The sequence below is a fragment of the Bacillus rossius genome, chromosome 5, assembly GCF_032445375.1.
Source record: "Bacillus rossius redtenbacheri isolate Brsri chromosome 5, Brsri_v3, whole genome shotgun sequence".
In the NCBI taxonomy this organism is placed as follows: Eukaryota; Metazoa; Arthropoda; class Insecta; order Phasmatodea; family Bacillidae; genus Bacillus; species Bacillus rossius.
This window is the reverse complement of record NC_086333.1, coordinates 83,025,524-83,047,160: the sequence shown is the minus strand read 5'-3', so window position 1 is coordinate 83,047,160 and position 21,637 is coordinate 83,025,524. Positions and strand designations below refer to the sequence as shown.

At 39.9% G+C, this 21,637-nt stretch overlaps 2 protein-coding genes across 5 annotated transcripts in view; both read right to left on the bottom strand.

The window, feature by feature from the left end:
* Positions 1-1,874: 1,874 nt before the first annotated feature.
* LOC134532133 (uncharacterized) lies at positions 1,875-11,634 on the bottom strand. Of its 3 annotated transcripts, XM_063368477.1 has the most exons (4): positions 8,627-11,634; positions 6,472-6,668; positions 5,005-5,241; positions 1,875-2,568 (listed from the first exon to the last, which is right to left on the bottom strand). In XM_063368477.1, the coding sequence occupies exons 1-4, from the start codon at positions 8,670-8,672 to the stop codon at positions 2,392-2,394; spliced, it is 657 nt and encodes a 218-aa protein (XP_063224547.1). In that variant the 5' UTR covers positions 8,673-11,634; the 3' UTR covers positions 1,875-2,391. The 3 variants fall into 3 exon arrangements, with proteins under 3 accessions (XP_063224547.1, XP_063224545.1, XP_063224546.1); XM_063368475.1 differs by lacking the exon at positions 8,627-11,634 and having other exon boundaries at positions 6,472-7,570; XM_063368476.1 differs by lacking the exon at positions 8,627-11,634 and having other exon boundaries at positions 5,005-5,232; positions 6,472-7,570.
* A 182-nt stretch (positions 11,635-11,816) lies between these two features.
* LOC134532134 (ras-like GTP-binding protein RhoL) overlaps positions 11,817-21,637 on the bottom strand; it is a 54,914-nt gene continuing 45,093 nt past the window's right edge. For both annotated transcript variants that reach the window (XM_063368479.1, XM_063368478.1), the window contains exons 3-5: positions 17,062-17,176; positions 15,678-15,795; positions 11,817-12,995 (exon numbers count right to left, since the gene is read on the bottom strand). In XM_063368479.1, the coding sequence (XP_063224549.1) occupies positions 12,793-12,995; positions 15,678-15,795; positions 17,062-17,176 (436 nt within the window). In that variant the 3' untranslated portion in view covers positions 11,817-12,792. The remainder of the gene's footprint in view (positions 12,996-15,677; positions 15,796-17,061; positions 17,177-21,637) is intronic.

The window sequence follows — 21,637 nt, the reverse complement described above, 5'->3', positions numbered from 1 at the left end:
ACAATTCACCAAATAAATCTTGTCTCTAGTCACAACACTTTATAACAAGTTTCATTGACAGTTTTTTTTGTTGTGTTTGTGTGTTGATTTATGTGTTAATTATTATACTAAAATTTTATTTAACAATAGGAATCGTATGAAAATTCAACATGATGACTGTGTTCCAGAAATGGGAACTGTATAAATCCTATAAATAAATTATTTCATAAAACATGCTATTGGTCATGGTATGGGCTAAAAATTAGTTTTATATTTGTTATGTGACTACTGTATGTAATTTTTAAGTGTTGGTTTACATCTGTGGGTATTGCTGCGGCCGGTATCAGAAGAACTGTTCTTGGGGTGTCCTGTACACGATACAGAACCTGCTGATACTTTGTACTCCAACAGTGTCGCATGCGTGGTAGGAAGAGTTACTGCATGTTCGGCCGTTATTGTCACAACCTGTTGTGTTTTGAAAATTTATTTCAGGTAATTCGGCAAGCTACTTCCGTTTGGTGATAATGAAAGATTCTCTTAAGTCACATGGATTTCATTATATAGATTGGAATAACAACCGTACTTTTGTTCCGTCATAGTCGCCATTCGCATCGAGGCACTTGTCATAACGTGTAACAAGTTTTGAAATACCGTCTTCCTAGAAATTTGTCTCCTGGGAGTAAAATCCTTTGTAAGGCACTGCGAAGCACATTGCAATGTGGACCACTATCTCGCGCCTGAAGAGACAGTAATCACTCGATGGGCGGGATTTCTTATGACAGGGTTCATTTTTTAACAAACAAGTCAACCAGAAGAGCAATGATTCCATTCCTCACTGTCTATGGAACACTTGCTCACAGCACCATGGGAATGATGCTATCCCCATCTCTCTCTCACACGTGCTCACTGGGGTTTTCTCAAATTATTACGGACAAGATTTTAGGCTAATTTTGTTTTACTCTGTTTATTCATAAATATATACAAATATGACACTAAAATGTTTTATAATACGTATATTAAAAGAAATCAGTTTTTGTGTTTTGATTTAAATTTTTTGATTAAAAATGCTGATTATTTTATGCTGTCGGTCAGTTGCATTTCGGTGCTTCGTGGTTTATCAACTTGCATTTCTGTGTTATATTGTATTGGCATGATTTTCAGTGTTATTTAGATTTTAGCGCCATTCACCATATAATCTTGTCCCTAAAAAATTATCCTCATGTATGGGTTGCGGGCATGTAAGCAAACATACGTAATGTGACAGTTTACAGCATACACTTTGTCAAGTGAGCGGGGACCGGGCAGAGAAGTGCCTTGTGGAGACAAGTGTAGAAGCTGTGTGGACTGACAGTATCGTCAACTGTCGAGACGAGAAAGACAAGGGTCCAGAGGGTAGTTGCCAGTTGCTCGCGGCAGGCTGAGAGGGATAGGAGTCTCTACTGCACATGCAATCTTGCTTGATGACAAAGAAACACTCAAGTAATGCATTTTTCTTGCTGTGTCTTCATTGCCTTTGACTATGTGTTTTTTATACCAGAGCGTGAGCTCACATAAAAATTTATCTACTGTATATAATGTTGGAAATTTTTTCTTCCTTTTCTCCCATAAAATGTTTTCATCACATGCCGAACATTTGTACTTCGGCTCGGCTGTGAACACAAATACGGCCCTCGGTACGTGTCGCAGCCATAGAATTCAGTTTGACTTCAACTCTGCAATCCAGTGCAAGATCAGGCCTTGTTCCTGGCTTTCCCCTGGAGAAGTCCAGGATAACATGGTGTCTCATAACAGCGTGCCTGAAAAACCCACAGGTGTGCACTTTGTAATGAAAATGCTTTATGATAATCTGTCGTATTTTAAGCAACTAGTAGGTGCCTTAAATACATGAAAAATCCTTTCAAAGCGAGGTGACACAGGTGATTTTATTTTATTGATAACTAGCTGCCCGACCCGGCTTCACACGGTTGTATTAATGGGGGGGGAAAAATGAGACCAAATTTCTTATTTACAGTTATAATAAATGAAATAATTTTGACAAAATCTTAATACAATGCTTTGTAATGTACCGAAGAAAAAACGAATACCTAGCACCGATGGTTTCCCGACACTCAAGCACGCAACGTTGTCATGGAGACAAAGTACCCACTGTTTCCCGGGCTTAAACACCAATCAACATTGATAATCAGTTTATTATTATTAATTATAAATTATTAAGACCATTAATCAAAATAAAAACTATCCTATCTCTCAAGTTGGAAAAAATTACACATAAATGCCAATTTTCATCGAAATCGGTTGACTTGGTGAAGAGTTCACTGGAAACAAACATCAGGACACTGGATTCATATATATATTAAGATTTGACAGCTGTTGTCACGACAGATCTCTCCAGTTGGCGAGCCAGGACGCTCCCTACAGCTCGGTCTGGACTCTGCGGCGGTCCCACGGCTCTTCCACGATGCTGAATATCTCGAAGCCGAGCACCTGCTCGTACAAGTGGTACACGTCGTGGAGGTCGATGCCGTTCCTGAGCAGCTCGGCCTTGAACTCGCCGTACTCCGCCGCCTTGTCGAGGCTCGTCAGCAGCGCCTGCAGCAGGGACACCCGCCCCTCCAAGTTACGCTCTCATTCCTTCCACGAAACCAGCGCTGGTCTGGTATGTTTTTGTTCTTTGACATAACGTATTATTAATCGATGAACGCCGCCTGCACGCACGAAAAAGCATGACTCATCGACACGTTCCGCCAGAGACGAGCGTGCAAGAACCGGCCAACCCCACCGTGCCAGAAAATATTCTATAATATCAAACAGGTTAAGGCGGGCATTTTTAACTGATTGTTCGTGATTATATTCAAACAAATTATTTAAATTTGCAAAAAACTGTAATTAATATTTGAAAATTAAAAATTATGCAATTTTTCATCAATGTTTTCTTATGACGTCACGTTAAATTATCGTCTGTAAACCGACTTTACAGACAACCCCTCTTTTTTCCCCATAAGAGTGCATATTAAACAAAATAATTTGTTTTCCAGTGTGTTAAGTGTGCATGCTGACTACCACGTCAGTCAAGTCACTGGTCCCTTTTAAATTAATTGACAGTACAAATATATGCCTCGATACATTTGATGTAGGTTTAAATAAAATTCGAATAACATTTTGAGATCAAACAAGCTAAATTTAAAAAAAAAATCATATACCACTTTTTTAATTACTTGGGCTTGGCATAACATTCAGAAATAGGTGCTAACAACATTTCTGAGTTATAAAATAATATTGTTATTAAAATAAGAGAATTATTTCAGTTCTAATAAGAATTTTAAAAAGATAATTTAACTTGTTAACGTAATTCCCGACTGTTTACCAAATGTGTCTGCCATGATTTTCCACTAGTATCATAGTAGGTGCGAGGTAAACAAGCCCTGAAAGTTTCTGGGAAGCCTTTTCACAGACGAGAGAGCCAAACGCCCAATTGTGCATCTTCGGTTTTTTTTTTGTTCATTGTAAATAAATATGGCGGTTTTGATAAAAGGATACTAATGGTCAATTAGGTTAGGTTAGGTTAGCTACATTATAAATACTTTAAAAACATTGTGGACGGTTGATTTGGTTAGGATAGCTACATTAAAGATACGGAAAAAAAGCATGTACTTTGGGGAACTTCGGGTGTGGCTCTCTCGTCTGTGAAATGAAGGCTTCCCAAAGTTTCTAGCTTTACGAACCCCTTAAATTCAATAAAACTACTGCTAGTTAAAATTTTATACAATTTTTTGGACTTACAGCATTGCAATTTTACATGGACTTCAAAAATGAAAATGTAAACATAAATCCACAGAAAACAAGCCTGTACCAGCTGACGTCAAACTTTAAGTATCAGACAGCACAGAATATTTTGTGAACGTAATTTAGTCTTGAAAAAATATCAGCACAATCACAGTGGACATTCTTGAAGTTTTTACCATGTCATTGCAAAACTGCGATGACATATATGATATATCCAAAGACTTGCATTCCAAGAATCATTTGAAGAGAGTTCCTGAAGTTGACAGGATGCAGCCTAGAAACCTTGTTTCATAAAACTATAAGTCACAATCTGTCTATACAAGTAATATTACACTCGCCTTGCATAAAGTTTATTGTAACTTGCATTGGCTTGCCATTTGTGAATACAATTGCTACTAGTCTAAACACTAAAGTAAAACATTTTACATAGTACAATTTATGTGCTTCATATGGAAGTTTGTATAAAGGATACAAAATTCACGGAAATTGTTGAAAATAATATTGAGGTTAGGTGACAAAACAGTTTCAGACCCAGGATTAATATGGATTTTATGACAATTATTTAATGTGCAAATAGACATTGGTTTTTTTTATTTATGTACCTACTCATTTCCACCTCAATAAGGCTTAATTAGCTGTATTTGATGCTACTCTTTGTAGTACTTACTCTTTGTTCATAATAATTCAGATAATTAGCTGTTATGTTTATAACTTAGGAGCACAGGATAACTCCTTTTAAATAAATGTGTACATGATCAAGAAGAGGTTATGTTGCTTACTATGGTACCGATTGTCTATTTTTGCCAAAGAACATTGCTGACAGTACAGGGGAAGGTGTATTGTGGGAAATATTTATTTTGGTATCATCAATTTTATCTCTCTCCAGGGGCGTAGCCAGGGGGGGGGGGGGGGTTAGGGGTTCAACACCCCCCACACACAAATCCTGGCTACGCCACTGTCTCTCTCCCATTCTTTCTCTTCCTCTCGCTCTCTTCCACTCTTTCTCTCTCCTTCCCTCTCTATTTCTGTGTATGTATCTAACCTATCTATGTATATATACTTTTACCGGAGTTCCCTCTAAACATAAACAATCTCATCTGACTTGTAAAACTTGTACTTCAGTTTTACTAGTGTACCAACTTTAAAAATTCAAAAAAAGTGTCTATGCAACAGTTTAGTTTCACGATTGTAACCAGTGCCTTGTAGTTCTGTGCGACAGGGCCCGGTGGTGGTCGCGGTCACCTGGAACTCCGGCCCCTGGACCTTGTTCACGAAGGTCCTGAAGCACTCGTGGTGCGACATGTAGCGCGCGAAGAGGTCGCGGGTGCGGTCGAGCGGCAGGGCGCTGATGACGTCGCCCACGAGGCCGTGGAAGCCCGTGCCGGCGCGGGGCTGCCTGGGGGGGCGCGGGGGCGGCTCGTGGTGCTCCCCCAGGTTCAGCAGTCCGGGGTAGCCCGCCTCGTCCAGGTACTGCATGACCTGCGACACACCCGGTGCTCGGTGCCGAGCAGACATCAGTCCAGGCCACACATGACAGGGGCGTAGGGGGGGGGGGGGGGGCTGTTTTGGGTGTCCAAACACCCCCCCGAATATATATATATATGTATATATGTACTTATGACAAAATTTACACTTGTCTAGCTGTTGCAAATGCACTTAGATGAAACTAAGTAAGAACCCTTGAGCCGTTAACCCTTAATATTCAGCAATGAGTTTTCAGCAGTGTCTCGTTAAAAATATCATAAAGTCGGGACACAAATTTATGTTATTTAAATCCAATATTTTAATTACTGAAAGTGCTTAAATAGCACCAAATTGCACATTAAAATCAAAATTTTCCCGGGGGAGGACCTCCGGATCCCCCTCCCTAGTACAAGGGAGGGCGTAAGTAAACACCCCCCGAAAATAAATCCTGGCTATGCCCCTGGTCGGTGATATGGCATGTACGTGTGTTCTCATGTTGTTCATATAAACTTATAATGTGCATTACTTGCATTAACGCGTTCTTGTATAGTTTATTAACCCGGCCGTAGAAAAACCACGTAGCAATACATCACGCTGTTCAATGTCGAGCGTGATAAATATTCGCTTTTCAAGCATGTCCTTTCTCCAACAGCCGCTAGAATTCGCTGCCTGAATCGTAATTGGGATGTGGGAAGGAGATTATGTATTATCAACCGTCTAATGCCAGTTTTCTTACTTATTTATGAATTGGGATTACTTAATGTTTATGAAAGTGACTACGTATGGGTATATGTTGCTACACGTGGGTCCACCATCTTTGTGTCACATCTCCGTTCATCGACTTCCATTCCACTTCACAAAATTACTCCAACCAAATGACGTATACCGAGAGCTAAGAGAATTGCACTTCATAAAAAAAAAACCTAGGAATTGAATCCAGAACATGTGAACTAGAAAACATACTCAAAAAGCACTGTCATAGATAATTTTTAGCATGTTTATAATATTTGATATTTACCAAATAATTTTTTGCATTAGTTTTAAAAATTACACAATATCGTTTTTACGTGTTGTCTACAGTTATAAATTATGTTACCTGCTATGCCCACACTGTCTTGTTCCACAAACCCCCCAATTTAAAATTATCCAGAGAATCATTTTCAAGAATGAGGTTTAGCAAACCTCCTGAAATGAGGAATCCACAGGAATGGCCCTAGAGCGGGTACCAGGGCAGGCGTGACTCACCGCCCTGTACTCCGGGCTGAGGCGGACTCGGGCGAACAGCTCTGCGAAGGCCTCGCTGCCGAGGTAGTCGTGTGCTCGCCGGTACGCCTCGTCGTGCCTCAGGTAGTCGCCGAGCACGGCGGAGTACTCGTCGCTGGGGAACAGGCTCACCAGCTCGGCGAGGTCGCTCTCCAGCGAGCAGGTCGTCTCCGCGGCTCCTGCGGGGGCCGGACCGAACTCTCGTTCTGCTTCTCTGCTCTCTGTTTCCCACAGCCACGAAGGGCACTGCAGGCAAATCCTGCGATGGTTTCTTACAACAGGCACGACCAGTTCTTGTGCCGTTATATCCCCGGTCTGTTCTGCCTCTAGTGTCATGAAACCTTGATGATTACTAGAGACACAATTTAGTGGTTTAGTTTTCAGGCTAATATAATTTTTCAAAACGAGATTTAAATGTTATTTTTTCTAGTTTTATTGATTCTGCTTATTCATAAAGGTAGTACATTGTTAAACAGATTGACACTTAAATGTATTGACGTGGTCAAGGTATTCGCTTACGGATGATAGTGCAATTGAATGGGTGCCACCGTATCCAAGGGTCATGAAAGGTGGAGATCCTGTCTGTAGGATGTGACCTCGCTCGTGTGGAAGCGTGACTCTTAACCCCTTAGCGCAATTACCAGCAGCGTCGGGCACGCCACGAGATGTTACTAATTAAGGTGAGGTCTTGTGGGCGTCCCCAACGCCAGTCTCGCAGTAGGTGGTTAGCACGTGGATGAATGAAGAAAAAAGTAAAATATGTTCGGTACTGAGTTTTATTACGTGCCACTGTGTAACGTGCCTCTCATACATATGATTAATAAAACGTGAAACTGTTTAACGCCTAACAGCTCGACTGGTTTATGTGATATCCACCTCTAGGTTGGATAAAGTCTTTGCATTGGCGATCAAACTCCGACTAGCGGATTGCTGTACAATATTGCAATACATGCAGGGAAGAACCAACAGCAGGCAGACACAACCCACAGGCAACAACTCATACAGGCACGAACAGACAAGACACACGCAAGACAAAAAAAATTCTAAACACATCTAAATTAATTACAAAAATAGTATAAGATATGACGTACATAATGTTGAGTATAGAAAAAGTAAAGGTTTATAGATTTAAATGTAAAATATAGATATGTATTTATTGTTTATTTATTATTTTTAATTATTATTTTTGTAACTTATAAAATATAAGGTAATACATAATTTAAATTTGATTCAGAAGGTATACAATTTTAGAATTCAAATAAAGATATTATAATTTGTTAAAACCCTGTAAATGATATTGTTATAAGTTTAAAGAGTACACAAAGTTGAACGTAAGCGAGAATTAAATTGGGGAATTCTGACTGGTGTTCTCAAGGAGATATATGCAACTGTTTTATTTTATAACTGTTAACAATTGTGAACAAAGATTGCTCCAATATAGGCCCTGCAGTCAACAAAGGAGTTAAGTAAGGTAGAGGGAAATTCTTCAGAACAATCAGTTGGATAACTTATTTTGAAATTTTTCTATTTGTTCAGTATTGGTTACCTTGATGCCATTCCAGTTAATAGAGTCTGAATTAGTTGCATGAAAAGTCATATTTTTTATAAGGGCTAAAGTTCTTAGAGCAGAAGATTATGACAAACCAACTTAATAATTTGGAATCAAGAATGACACCATGATCTTTTATGAATAGGGATTTGGAGATTAACTAACTGGCTAATTTGTATTCATATTCAACTGGATGATATTTCCCAGTTAAGAATATGACCTTAGTTTAATCTTTATTAAGTGTGACCATATTTTTTTTTACACACCAATTATTGACTTCAATAATGTCTTCTTGTAATATACATATTTCCTTCATCCCTGTGTGTGTTAATTTTGTGTTGTACAGTTGCACAGCTGCTATTAATTCTAGAAAATTTAAGTTACTAAGGTAATGATGGTATTAAATATTAAAACTGTATTAAAATTATCAAACAGTGTATGTGCATAGTGATGAAATCTAATTAGGTTCCTGTCCTCCCATTCTATCGCTGGTACAGTTTTTCAAGTGAGAACCAGTTATAGCAAGTGGTGCTACCTGAGGCAAACATAACCTTACAACTACGTAACGAAGCATTCTCTCCGACTTACCGTGGCAAGAGCCAATGAGACAAACGGCAGTGAACAGTAACTTCATGTGTAGATTGGGTTTACTATCTCGAGCGGGGTCGTCCTGTCTTTGCAGCAGGCCCGCGGGCCGTGGCTGATTAATCTCGCAGCACTTGGCTATCAGTCTGATCACTTGCTCTCTGTCCCTTGTTATCAATAACACTTCAGTGGAGTGTCACCCATAATATGAGATTTTGTCTTATTTTACCTATACAAATATCACTCTCCCTTTTAAACTGTTTTAAAGTAATGACCCCTTCTCCAGTCATCCCATCCTTCTCCCTCAAAACTTTCTTTAACTTTGTAACCGTAGAGATAACAACAAATTGTAAGTTCAAACATATATTTTATTTCTGAACATGTTGATTAATATGAAACTTATTGAGGTCACAAAAAATTTTAGTTAACAATATAGGTACATATATCCTGTACACATTGATTTTGTAAAGTGTTATTAAATTATGGCTAACTAATAGAAATAGTATATTATAATCAAACTGTTTTAGTTATTTAACAGTTTTTTAACTACATTAAATTAAATTAAACTATCTAACTTGAATAAGTTGGTCAGCCTGAAAATAACCTCGTAGAGTCCAATTCCAGGGGATTTTGAGTAGCAAAACATTAACCTTCAGATGTTGCATCCCTGAGATTCTCAGTGTTGCTACAGGTGGAGAAGATAGGGAAAAAGGAAAAGGTAAATAAATATGGTCAGAAAATAACCTGGAAAAGTCAGGGAAATCTCAAAATATTTCTTGAATTTTTTCTTGAGCCAACAAAATATAACGAAAAATTAGACCTCTGTCAGTGTTTAAGCACATAAAAAATGCTAAAACATTAAAAATCAAGAAAATTGGTCAGTTTCTCTTTCGTGAAAACCCACACTTTTTGCTGCAAACACGAAGGGGGAAACATTTCTGCATGTTTACATACAATTTTGATCGCTTGCATTCAATAGTTTACAAACACATGTATAAATCTAAAATGGCATTAATGGGGCCTTGCATATTTCATGAAAATTTCAAGACTAGCTGAAAATTAAAACAATGTAGCATCGTCGTTTCGTGATTGGATGAGTTTCCTATGGGTTCATGTTCATTGTTATTACACCAATCACAGTAATCCAGTGCGGGAGCAAACACGTCCTGAGTGGCTCGGTCAAATAAGGCAATGACTTCTCTCACGGACAGTCACCAATCACAAGGAAGAAATTACTTTTGTTGGTATAACTTGTTGCAGTCTAATAGGCGTTCAATTTTTTATTTAATGAACAATGCCTGCTTTTAGGCATTAATTTTGTCATTCCAACAATAAATAGATTTAATAGATATAATTTTCTGAAGAGTTATTCAATATAGGTCTGCCAGCGGCCTCTAATAAAAGTCTCTTTTTTGAATTTTTGTCAACAATGCATTTTTTTTTTAATTGGGTGAGTTACATAGAATAAAATCGTATTATAGGTGCAGGTGTCTGATGCTAGTCTTTTCTTCGTAAAAAAAAATGATCATGTAGTTATGAATTTGTTTTGGCGTTGGTATTTTAAGTTAAAAATTACACATTTGAACTGCATATACAACCTCTTTTCCCCCCCAGAAAGCAACATCAAGAGGACCACTGGATTGTTAGTTTCTGGAAGTTCTGGGAAACTTGTCAATCCAGATCTGGAAAACCTAGGAAAGTCAGAGAATTTTGGAATCACAAGCTTGTACCAACCCTGATTTTGTGTTGTGCTTCTTCAACGTGCTTGTATTTGCTCTCCTGGAATTCAGCCAGGCACTCCGCCGCTCGAGTTGTGGATGTCCTCCGTCAACTCCGAGTGTGAACGACTGTTCGATGTAACATGCGTGAACTTGCTTCAAGTCTAACTCGCTTGCCAAAACATGCTGCAGGATCCTGAGTCCTTTGTATGACATCTACTTGTACTTCTATTTGAGACATACGGGAAAAAACCCAGAATCACACTAATTTGTTTTTAGGTTGAAGATCTGCTTGAATAAATAATTTTTTTTTATACTGTGATAGGAGTTTAAATGATTGCTAGGGATATTTTAGATATTTTTTTTACACAATTTAATTCACTTTCAGACATAAATTACATTCAGATACAGCTCTGAAAAAAGACTTGGAACTAACGTGAAGTTTTTTTATATATAAATACAGTTTTTTTTAGTTCACTTTTATTGATCTTCCATTTCTGATGCTACAAATCCAAGGATTAGATTTTTTCTTCTATTAAATCATCTTCGCTTTGAATCAAATATAACATGTAACTTTCACTTCCGAAACTGTACATATTTACAATACATACACTGATTGTATGTGACAGCAAACAGCATATATCTCTTTAAAATTATACATGTTATACAAAATACATACTTTGGCACACATTTCCCACAATTCATTTGCACTCTAATTTAAGCACTGTCACTACAGAATATATGTACTATACAAATTATGATCAAATATTTGTATTGTTTATTTATGAGACACTTCTAATGCAACAACGAGAATAATAAACATCGTTGAGACAGCTTTCACAAATAGTTCGTTATGAGTACCGTAATGATATGAGTATCTGCCTCACCCTTCCATGAGTTGCTCACTTAGTGTGAGGGAGGGTCACAGCTAAGTCTTATCACACAATACTTTACTTCACCTACAGCAATACTCACTCCGAAGTAAATATTTCCCAACCACTGTGAGAAGTTGTACATTTAATAGTAATTAAAGATGAATTACTTCACAAATTAAAAACAATACAGTGCATAATTTTTAAAATGGGATTTTTTTTCGTAATTAAATATTGTAATCATGGTAGTTAATATGTGCTTTGACACAAGAAAAAAACATTAAAGATCCGGAAAGATTATGTTAGATTATTACATACCAAAATAAGATGGGACCTCTAAAAAAAGATAACTGTGGGTTCAGAACTATTTGGAGAGTCACTCAATGCTCATAAATTATTGAGTGTTTTGGCATCAACAGTCTCTTCTCAGCCTTAGCGACCACGGCTACTTAATTTGTCTTTGAGTTAAACAGCTTGTTTTTTTAAACCCCAAGACTGTCTGTTTAGGCAGGCCCCTTCGAATCCTGTGTTTGTTCAGAAGATTGTGATTCTTGTTTTATTACAAAAGCGTTCACAAATAAGGCATGAAGTAACAAAAAAATATTGTAAAATAACGTTTACTAGTTACAAAATTTCACTGGCAAAAGCAACAGAAAAAACGACTAGTGCTCACTCTTAACCAAACCACTTCATAGAAAAATTTGAATGGAAATTATTTAGTTATATAATACTGCGCAGAAAGCATTCGTTAAAAGACTTTTTGTTTGTGAAGAGATTTACTCTACAAGACCAGGAAGGTAATATTTACATAGATGTAATGATGCAACATAACTTAGTGCTGGTTTCTATTGATGAGCATCTCGCAAAATGTGACTGCACAGTGTAACACGAGCAAGATACCAAAGCATTGTTGTACCGAGTTGCAGAGGAATATGGTTGCGACTCCATCGGGATTAAAAAGGCATGTCCAATTTGCATTGTCACATTTCATAAACTTCTAAAATGACAGCATCGCTTAAGCTTGGCACCACAAAGCAATGCCCCAGCTCTTGAAAGTCCAGGCAATGCACAGCTTCATTGTCTGCCGCCTTCACTGGCAGCACTTGTTCGGTAATCCAGGTGCGCAAATGTTCCTTCATTTCGTATGTCACCTGTTGCAATAATACTTATTAATGGCATGTTTTAAAAAAAAAATTGTGTTTGTGTGAGTAATTAGTTTTGAAAGAAATTATGTGAGTGCGCATCAAGAGTTGCGCATGAGAGTCAGCATTTGAATGTCCGTGCGTGCAGCATGTGTTCACGATTATTATAATTTGAGCTCTCACTTCTGAAGCCAACTTCAAAATAAGTGTAATTTTTATGAGAAAAAATCATACTGTGGACAAGTTTTTTAAGAGTTTGTTATTGGTAAAAGGAAAATGTGTGAATATTGACTGAACAAGCACGGGTAACGTTCCGGACTTTCAGCCGCGAAGAAGCCGAGACGTAAGAGCAGTGCACGCTCCGACAGGCCGGGAGCTACGGAGGTCCGGTAGCACGGCAGCACGGCAGCACGGCAGCACGGCAGCACGGCAGCACGTCACAGCAGGGCGCACAGTCTCTTGGGCGGCGGGGGCTTCCTCATGACGGCCCGGATGGCCTCCACGAACACCTCCTTGAGACCCTCGCCCTTGATGGCCGAGCACTCGACGTAGCGCGCCGCGCGGATCTTCTGCTTCATCTTGCGGCCCTCCGACGTCGACACGCAGTCGTCGTCCTCCTCGCGCAGGTCCGTCTTCGTGGCTGCAACGGCACAACAACACAGCGTCACTCGCCACCTCGGAGTGCTCCCGCTTCCTCCGCCAGTCACCGCTCTTCCTCTTCCATCTACAGCACAGTGGCGTAGCTAAGGTGACTGGCGCCCCTGGCCAGAATTTAAAATAGCGCCCCCTCTTGGATTAAAAGAGAGGGGGGAGGGTTCAATAACACGAAACCGTCGCTGCGCCCCCCCCCCCCCCCCACACTTCCTTCACTGCTCTGGTGCCCCTGGCGGGGGCCATCCTTGCCACCCGATTGCTACGCCACTGCTCCAGCGACCTCGTTACAGACCAGACATTCCAACACTAAGAAAAATATGTTCTACAATGGATGATTTAACAAGCAGACAACAAACCAGCGTCAGCATTCTTCAAGCAGTAAAGCTGGAAGGATTTTGGCTACCACTGCCTCCCGCACAGCATGTCAGCTTGCAGCAAGCTATATTCAAGCTAACTGGGCTCCATGGATCAAGCCCACAGCAAAAAACTTGCGACAGGGTTACCATTTGAAGCTTGTTGTAAGCTTGTAGCATAGCCCTACCCTTAAGGCGTGGTCTCTTGGTACCAGGTGGTTATCTCATTTTTTTGTCTCTGCTAATAATTAGGGATTATCTTGTAAATTTATTTCGATAGCACGCTTGCATTTGTTGTCACCAATTTCCTTACCAGATATTCACTGAACATTATTTTCGAGTTTTTTTTTAAGGTAACACCAGTGATCATAATTACAAACACTTGCGTGACTTTATACTGTTATTGCATAATATTTAGTAAATTCTGTTGAGGAAATTTGAGGCAAACATAAAATTGAGAATATATTACTAGCAATGTAACGGGTGCGCAACAATTTTGGTGATGCGTTAATTGTCGTTTGGTTCCACAGTCACGCGAGAAGATTCTGCACATGCAACTAGGGAATACCCTCACCAGGGTTATTTAAATGGATGCTACAAACATTTAATTGTGTTATAAGAGGAATCTTCCACCATAAATTAAAATTCATGATAAAATTGACTAATGGGCGCCTGATAAAACAATAATAGACTGTAGAAGAAATAGTAATGGGTAAATCTGAATTAAAAGTATGTGTGTGGGACTGAAAAACAAATTATTTTGTTCAATTCCCAAAACAAACACTATCACTATCTACTCTTCTATAATGAAAACAATAAAGCACTTAATATTCTTCAAATTGAATCAGGACCAGCAACCGTCATGGAAGTTCCTCATGAGCGACGAATTCCCCTAGGTATGCCGTCAGAAATTTAACTAGCAGCACAACTTCTACCTTGCCAATACAAGTACCACCATGTCTTCTTGACTCGCGCGGGCTGTTAGCCCTTCCTCGCTCGCGCAGAAAGTCGTCTTGTCGACGTCAACAGCTCCAAGATTCGGCACATAAAGTCCTGCCTCCTAGCTTACCTTTGATATAAACACCTACCTATGCATGGGGGAACATATAGCGGACACTTGGTACAATTTATACTGCTTGCATGAACGGTAGTGGGAAGGTACTTATGGCATTGCTGTAATGATAGTTGAAATGAATTAAGAAAAATAATAAAATATCCAATCAAAAGACGGTGAAGTGAAAATCATACTTAGGCTAAATTATACTAATAGAAAAACCAGGCTAGGGGGTTGCTAGTTCTGGGTGACATTACAAACATTTACAATCACAAAAATAATTACAAAGAAATGAGGCGATAAAACAAATAATGTTACAATAAATAAAAACAACTGAGAGTATGTCCGATACCACATGCAAGAGCACTTTTACGGTAAACTTACAGGAAAAGCCTTGAAGTAATGTTTGTGAGTATAAAACAAAAAAAAAACTAACAAGGTATACGTATGTGAGCCAAGCCCTACAACTGACAAAGGTGAACCTCATTAAGGGACAGGCCAACAACTAGCCACGACCTAGCATAGTAAGTCAACGATGTTATACCAATATATTTTAATTTTGTTTTACATACAAACAGATAAAGTATTTGGACAATGTGCCACAAAGTATATCTGGGTTACACATATAATGAATTCTGATACAGACACGACACTAGATGGCTGTTATCAAACAACACACATAAACTTCCCTATTGCGAGTACCCCCTTAACTCTACATTACATATTTACATTTGTGAGTCTGATAACTGTGACTGGTATCTCTCGGCAAGTGTGACGCCAAGATACCGCAAGTTAGCAGACCCGTGGTTTGACTCACTATGCAGAGTCGTGGCTATTTGGTGTCGAATGGCAAGCCTACTGTGGGCTTGATGCATGGAGCCTAGTTAGCTTGAATCAGACTTGCTGCAAGCTAACATACTTGACACTGCAAGCTCAATTCTTAATCGAGCCTATTTTGCTACATGGGTTCATGTTTCTTGGTTGCCAAAACAGTAGCGTCACCTACTGGAGAGTTTGTTTGGAACTGCCAATCGTCCAAAGCACACAAGACATAAGGACTGAGAAGACAGGTTGTCGGAGTTGTTCACGTCGATGGCCTTGGATACCAGACATTGAACCAGCACAGGTGGCGGCAGACTGAGGAGAACCCTGCCACGCCAGCCTTGCCCGGGGGATTCAGGCAGTCAGGTCGGCCGGCCGGGAGCTGCAGAGCGCGAGCGCAGTGTGTTACCACTGCGCGGGCGGGAGGAGGGGTACTCACCGACCAGCACGATGGGTATGGAGGGGCAGTGGTGTCGGATCTCCGGGTACCACTTGGACGCGATGTTCTCGAACGAGCTGCGCCCAGACACGGAGAAGCACAGGAGGAAGCAGTCCGTCTGCAACAGCGAGCAACCAGCACTCCTCCAGTTCACTCCACTTCAACAATTTCATCATGTAAAATTACACAGCCTTCATTTGTGGCTATGCGGGACATCTCTCTTCAGTAATAAACAATCCTAACGATGATGCGTACAATTATTAAGAATCATCTAGCAGCGTTGGGCAACTACACTTTTCGAGGGTACATAATTTTTCTCTGTCGTATTATTCTGTAGAATAATGCGGCATGTGGCGAAGAAAACGAAAAAATAATTATATTAAAATAGTGCATTAATATTATACATTTACATATTGTCCAATATTTCTTTGAGAATATTATGGCATCCCAACAGTGTCTGCGATAACTTATTCATCACGTATGCAATCAGACAACTAATACACGACAGGATACCTGCCAATATTTATTTTTAGGAAGATTATTTATAGGTCCCGCCTATCTGATCACATATATGTTGCGTGAACCTTCAGATAAAACCACACAATTCAAAAACCACTTAAGATATCACAGTAGTGTCCGTTTACGAAAAAAATTTAATAACATGATTTCTGTTTCAGTATATTGTTTTTAAACTTTATTTTTAGGAAACTGAAACGGGACTGGTACAGATTTTTGAAAACACTCAAGGGACTTGCATTACACCTTTGTCTTCATTTCCCCGCCATCTAATGTTATGGCCACCACTCAAATCTCTAGTTATATGTACGATGAGAAGACTTTGTCAGTCAACAGCCATGCTCTTAGAAACGACACCATACTAGAAGCACCAGCGAGCGTCGCTGACAGATACACTCCTGGCCAGGTGAGCATCTTTAGAGTGAGCACTGGTTGACTAGCACTGATGCACAGGGGCATACACATAATTTCATTTTTTGGGGTGAGGAGGGAGATAAAGCCACTTTGCCCACTGTTTTCTTTCAAATTCTTTCCTTTTTGTTATTGGAAACGATAGGTTTTGTTTAGGAGTTTGGAAGGGTGTTACGTCCCCACCCCCCTGATGCAGACGCGGGCTGTCGTGGGCATTCACTAACGACATCTTGTCTTCTGACTCGAGGCAACGCCCTTGTAACTGTGATTCGGCATGACTTTTACAGCCATCTCCAATGTCGATTAAATGCCCAGAAGCCAAGATGTAGTCAATGATTAGTATCTGTTAAAAGTACAGAGCAGTCATCACTGCCATTAAGTATTCAAGAAGGATGTCATGGTGTCAGCAGTGGCTGGAAGGAACGCGGTGAGGGTGTGTGAGGGACGGGCGACTCACGTTGGGGTAGGACAGTGGTCGCAGGCGCTCGTAGTCCTCCTGGCCGGCCGTGTCCCACAGCGTCATGTTGAAGTCCTGGCCGTCCACCGTGATGTTGTCTGCGTAGTTGTCGAACCTGGCACACACCACATCGCCCGTGACTCCCGCCGCCCGCTGCTGCAGACAACCATCAGGTGGGGAGCGGCGACCAGCCTGACTGCCAGTTGCTCGTGACCGCAGTGACACGCGGAGCCTGTCCCTCCATCAAGAAGTATACAGAAACCCCAGTACACAGAAACAACTGGATTAATTATTTTATTCTCTTTAGGGGAAAGGCATGTACCTTAGGACGGCATGTACCGTGGGCAGGGGTGAAGTCAGTAGGGGGGGGGGTTGGGGTTCTAGGCCCCCCCCCCCCTCCTTTAGCAACATTTATTTTCTTATCTGAAAGCAGGTTAGCTAAAAGCCTGGGTGTATTACTGCTATCACCGGCCACTGCACTGGAGGGGAAGAGTAAGCGAGCCCTACCGATTCTCCTTCCCTTCCCCTACCCTTGTGGCGAGCAGAAGCTACAAGGTTGTGACGCCGTGACGGGTCCCAAGCTTCCAAATATCTTACACCTACTGTATTTAACCAGCGCGGTAATTATAAGCAGGTGTTGACTGGGCTTCCAAAAGTGTAAGGATCGCTGTGTGTGTATAGAATTGAGACGATGACATGGTGTCATGTAACTATTTAAGCTAAAGTTAATTGTTTCCAGGAATAGGCCAGTTCTGCCGAAACCCAACCATTTTTATTCCTTTTTTTTTTGTATTGTCGAGCTTCGAGCATGATTTATGATTTTGAGTGTACGTGGACAAGGCACTTGGATTCATTAAAATATGTTTAATTAATTTCTTACTTCATCACTCAAACAATTTTTTATTTAAAAATTAATAATATTTTTACCATTACAATATTTAAAGTTAAATACCGAAAACTGCTTAAAAGCACTATTTTACACCTTAAAATTATATTTTTCCGGGGGAGGACCCCCGGACCCTCCTCTTTTTTTTTAGGAAGGGGGAGGGGACCATGCTTCTTAAACCCCCCCGCCCTCCATACACAAATCCTGGCTACGCTACTGCGTGGGACAAGTGATTAGCAGAGCACTCAAGAAGTCCATGCAATTTCAAGCCACATCTTTGGCACCCAGTGTGCTGTTGAGAATGAAAGTGTAATTTAAACACTACATTACTTTCTATTAATAGATTTTCTCATATACTATTTAATTCCTTTATTACCATAATGGTGAGTATAAGAAAATTTTTTTTTTTTAGTATCTCTGTGCACGAATATGTACCTTGGGTCACATATAAATATCATGTTCCGAGGTATATGACTAATAGCATAAGTATCAAATTTAATTAGATTTTCTTTATTCTTACATATTCTAAGAAGTAATAACATCAAAAGGGTGAAACAAGACCCAATGGCTATTGCAGCTGCATGAAAACCACAAGCAACTAGGTCTTACTCGTTCGACCAGTTTCAATAAGACAAATGCGTCTGGATCTTTTGAAAAATTATGGGAATATAAGAAAAATAAATGTTCACTCCTGATGGAATTTTAACTATAGACAAAACAAGTGTGACCACAGTGCATAATCCTGGACATGGGCTTAGATCCCACAGGGTCAGGACCCTCCTGAAATCAAAAAGCCATCTCTGAGGGAACCCACTTGCGCTTGCCAAATAGTAACTGCGAGATGGGAATGATTATCCTGGACAAGTGATTTCTCCCAAAGGTGGCAAACAGGTAGGACATGACTTTTGGTGAACGAGGTGTGAACATCACACAAACTGCAGCAGTAAAGATATAGGCAACTTAAAACCACCAGAATTTGTGTTCCCACGTGTTCATTTAAAAAATAAAATGATAAAAGGGTACCCGAACTGGACGTTTTTGAACTGCTCATGTGAGTGGTTGGTCCAACAGCAAGATTTTTGTTAAATTTTTGCATCTATTTTATTGAACTTGTAAAGCCTTATGTGGACAGAAAAGTTCTAATCATTCTGCATAATCACAGAAGGCATCTTTCCATAGAGTGCTTACAAATGTGCAAAGATTACGGAATAGTTTGGACTTTTCCACCACACACAAGTCATAAGCTCCAGCCATAATATTGCCCTGTATTTGGACCCTTCAATTATATTACAAATTCATCTTGCACTGAGTGAATGATAACGAACTGTGGTCGAGCATTAACAATTTGAGATGTTGCAGAATGCATGGGTAAAACATATTTACGTGCATTTACACCACAAAATGTAATGTGTCTCAGGAATATGGCCTTTTAATGAGAACATATTTTCTGATGATGAGTTAATGACATGCTATGTGACAGATAGAAAAAATCCCTCAAGGCTTGAGATACTAGCACTATTCAGTCAAACTTAACCCGCTGTTGATTTTTGTTTGCCAGGACCCAGCATTATTGCACCTCAAGAGCTTACACCTTGTCAAAAATAGAACTTTATTTTTTTTTTTCCTTGAGCTGCTGCTTTTTTTTTTTGCACTTTGGCATGAAAAAAAGTATTGTATTGTAATATATACCTACTTACATGTAATTTAATGATACGTATTTTAGGAAAATATTATAAAGCATCATTTTAATGCCCTTGTTAATGACTTTATTGATGTGTGTATGACTTATGGAAGCATCCATTTGGAGTTTAGGTATTTGTATGATATCGTGAGTTATTGAAGTGACAACGTCTAATAAATCGATGAACGCCGGCTGCACGCACGAAAAAGTGTCCCGTTACGCACAGTGTCCCGTTACGCTCATTGTATGCTTGCACCGCATCTATTTCTCTTCCACTCATTGGAACAACCATCGGTTTGACTTTTTCGAGGCACATTAAACTTGAAACACTCCCATTCGTTTCCTACTTTTCCTATCATCGTCCTATCCTTAACAGAATAACACAGATTGGAAGAAGTTAAATAGCAAACATGTATAAAAGTTATAGTTAAAATAATCTCTTCGTTAAAGTAATAAACATATTTGAATTAATGAGTGCATATAAAAGTAAATTTATCAATTAAATTGTAGAATTCATTTCACTCCTTTTTATCCATACAAAATAATGATAATTCGATAAAATTGATTCAATTTTATTCATAAAAATATGCAATCATTACATGCTTTATATTAGCTTCACCTGTATGTTTGTCTGTCCGTCTGTAACTCTGTCTGTCCGTCTGTAACTCTTTCGACTAAGAGTGAGTGACTCATCACAGTAAAATGTCCCACCCATTTCATTACGTTCGTTAGCCGAGCGGTCTAAGGCGCGGTACGCGGACGATACCGCGCTGATGGTTCGCCATCATGACCCCAACCAAATTAAAGCCAGGCTGACCGCGGCCATCAACCAAATTAATAATTATTTTATGTCCTGGGGCATCCTTCCCAACCCCAGCAAAACAGAAGCCATCTTTTTTACCAGACGACGCCCCCGTCTGCCCCCAGCACTGTATGTGGGAGGCGCAGTCATCAAGTGGAGCGATACAGTGAAATACCTTGATGTGACACTGGATCGCTCCCTGCGCTTCTCACCGCACTTCTCATCTGCCACTGCTCAGGCCTACCGTGCATATAACTCGTTGTCCTCCATTCTCCGCCCCCACAGCCCCTTACCAGACATGGACAGAGTGCGCCTCTTCAAGGCGTACATTGTACCTATTTTGCTTTACTCCTCAGTAATATTTGCACATGTACCCGACATCCGCTTCCACCAACTAAAAACATGTTTCAATAAACTACTCAGAGCAACACTCGGCAAATACAAATACGTCACTAATATACAGCTACATGCCCTCGCAGACACACAATCGCCCAGATCACTTGTTATACAATACGCAGACAAATTCTTCAAGAAAGCAGCACAACACCCGTCTACACTTGTCCGAAACATTGGAAAACACGACATCAACAGACCATACCCACACACACTCATCACCGATTACCATCCCGGCAGACCACCCTGAAAGGGTGGCATGTAAAAACATACCACCCAAAGCCATGAATCCCAGTGTAGTGCACCGGACACCCCCCCACAGTGCCAGTGCGACGTGAAAAACCAATGGACGCCCACCACAGTGCCATTGGCTGAATTGTAATGTGTATATAATGTATATTATGTGAGTTGTCCTAAATTTATGTAATGTCCCCACCCCATCAAATGACATTCTTTGTAAATATCAATATTTTACTAAAGTGTTTATGTTGTGTGCAAAAACTCGCCACGAAAATAGGGCTGATAGCCCCAGAAAAAAGACAAAGGTTTTTAAACTTTCCTTTAAATAACCGCTGCAAAACATATGTAATTTTTTCTGTAAATATTGTTGTGTTTGTGTTTGTAAAGTGTAACCGTAAATAATAAATGTATATTGTTTTTGGCAAAGGAGCACCTGGTGCTGGCATGCCAATCAATCATGAAAATGTAAAAATTGTGTCAATGCAAAAATAAAAATCTTTTGAATTTGAATTTGAATTTGACTTCTGTGACGTCAGTTTTCGGATTCAAAGATCGTGGGTTCTACTCCCGGCCA

What these genes read in the sequence shown, in the direction of transcription:
- LOC134532133 (XM_063368475.1), bottom strand. Translation starts at nt 6,825, where the DNA reads ATGACACTAGAGGCAGAACAGACCGGGGATATAACGGCACAAGAACTG. An exon ending in TCAGCCCGGAGTACAGGGCG is followed by an intron (nt 5,242 to 6,471) that starts GTGAGTCACGCC and finishes GGTGTGTCGCAG; the next exon opens with GTCATGCAGTACCTGGACGA. An exon ending in TCCAGGGGCCGGAGTTCCAG is followed by an intron (nt 2,569 to 5,004) that starts GTGACCGCGACC and finishes TCCCTGCTGCAG; the next exon opens with GCGCTGCTGACGAGCCTCGA.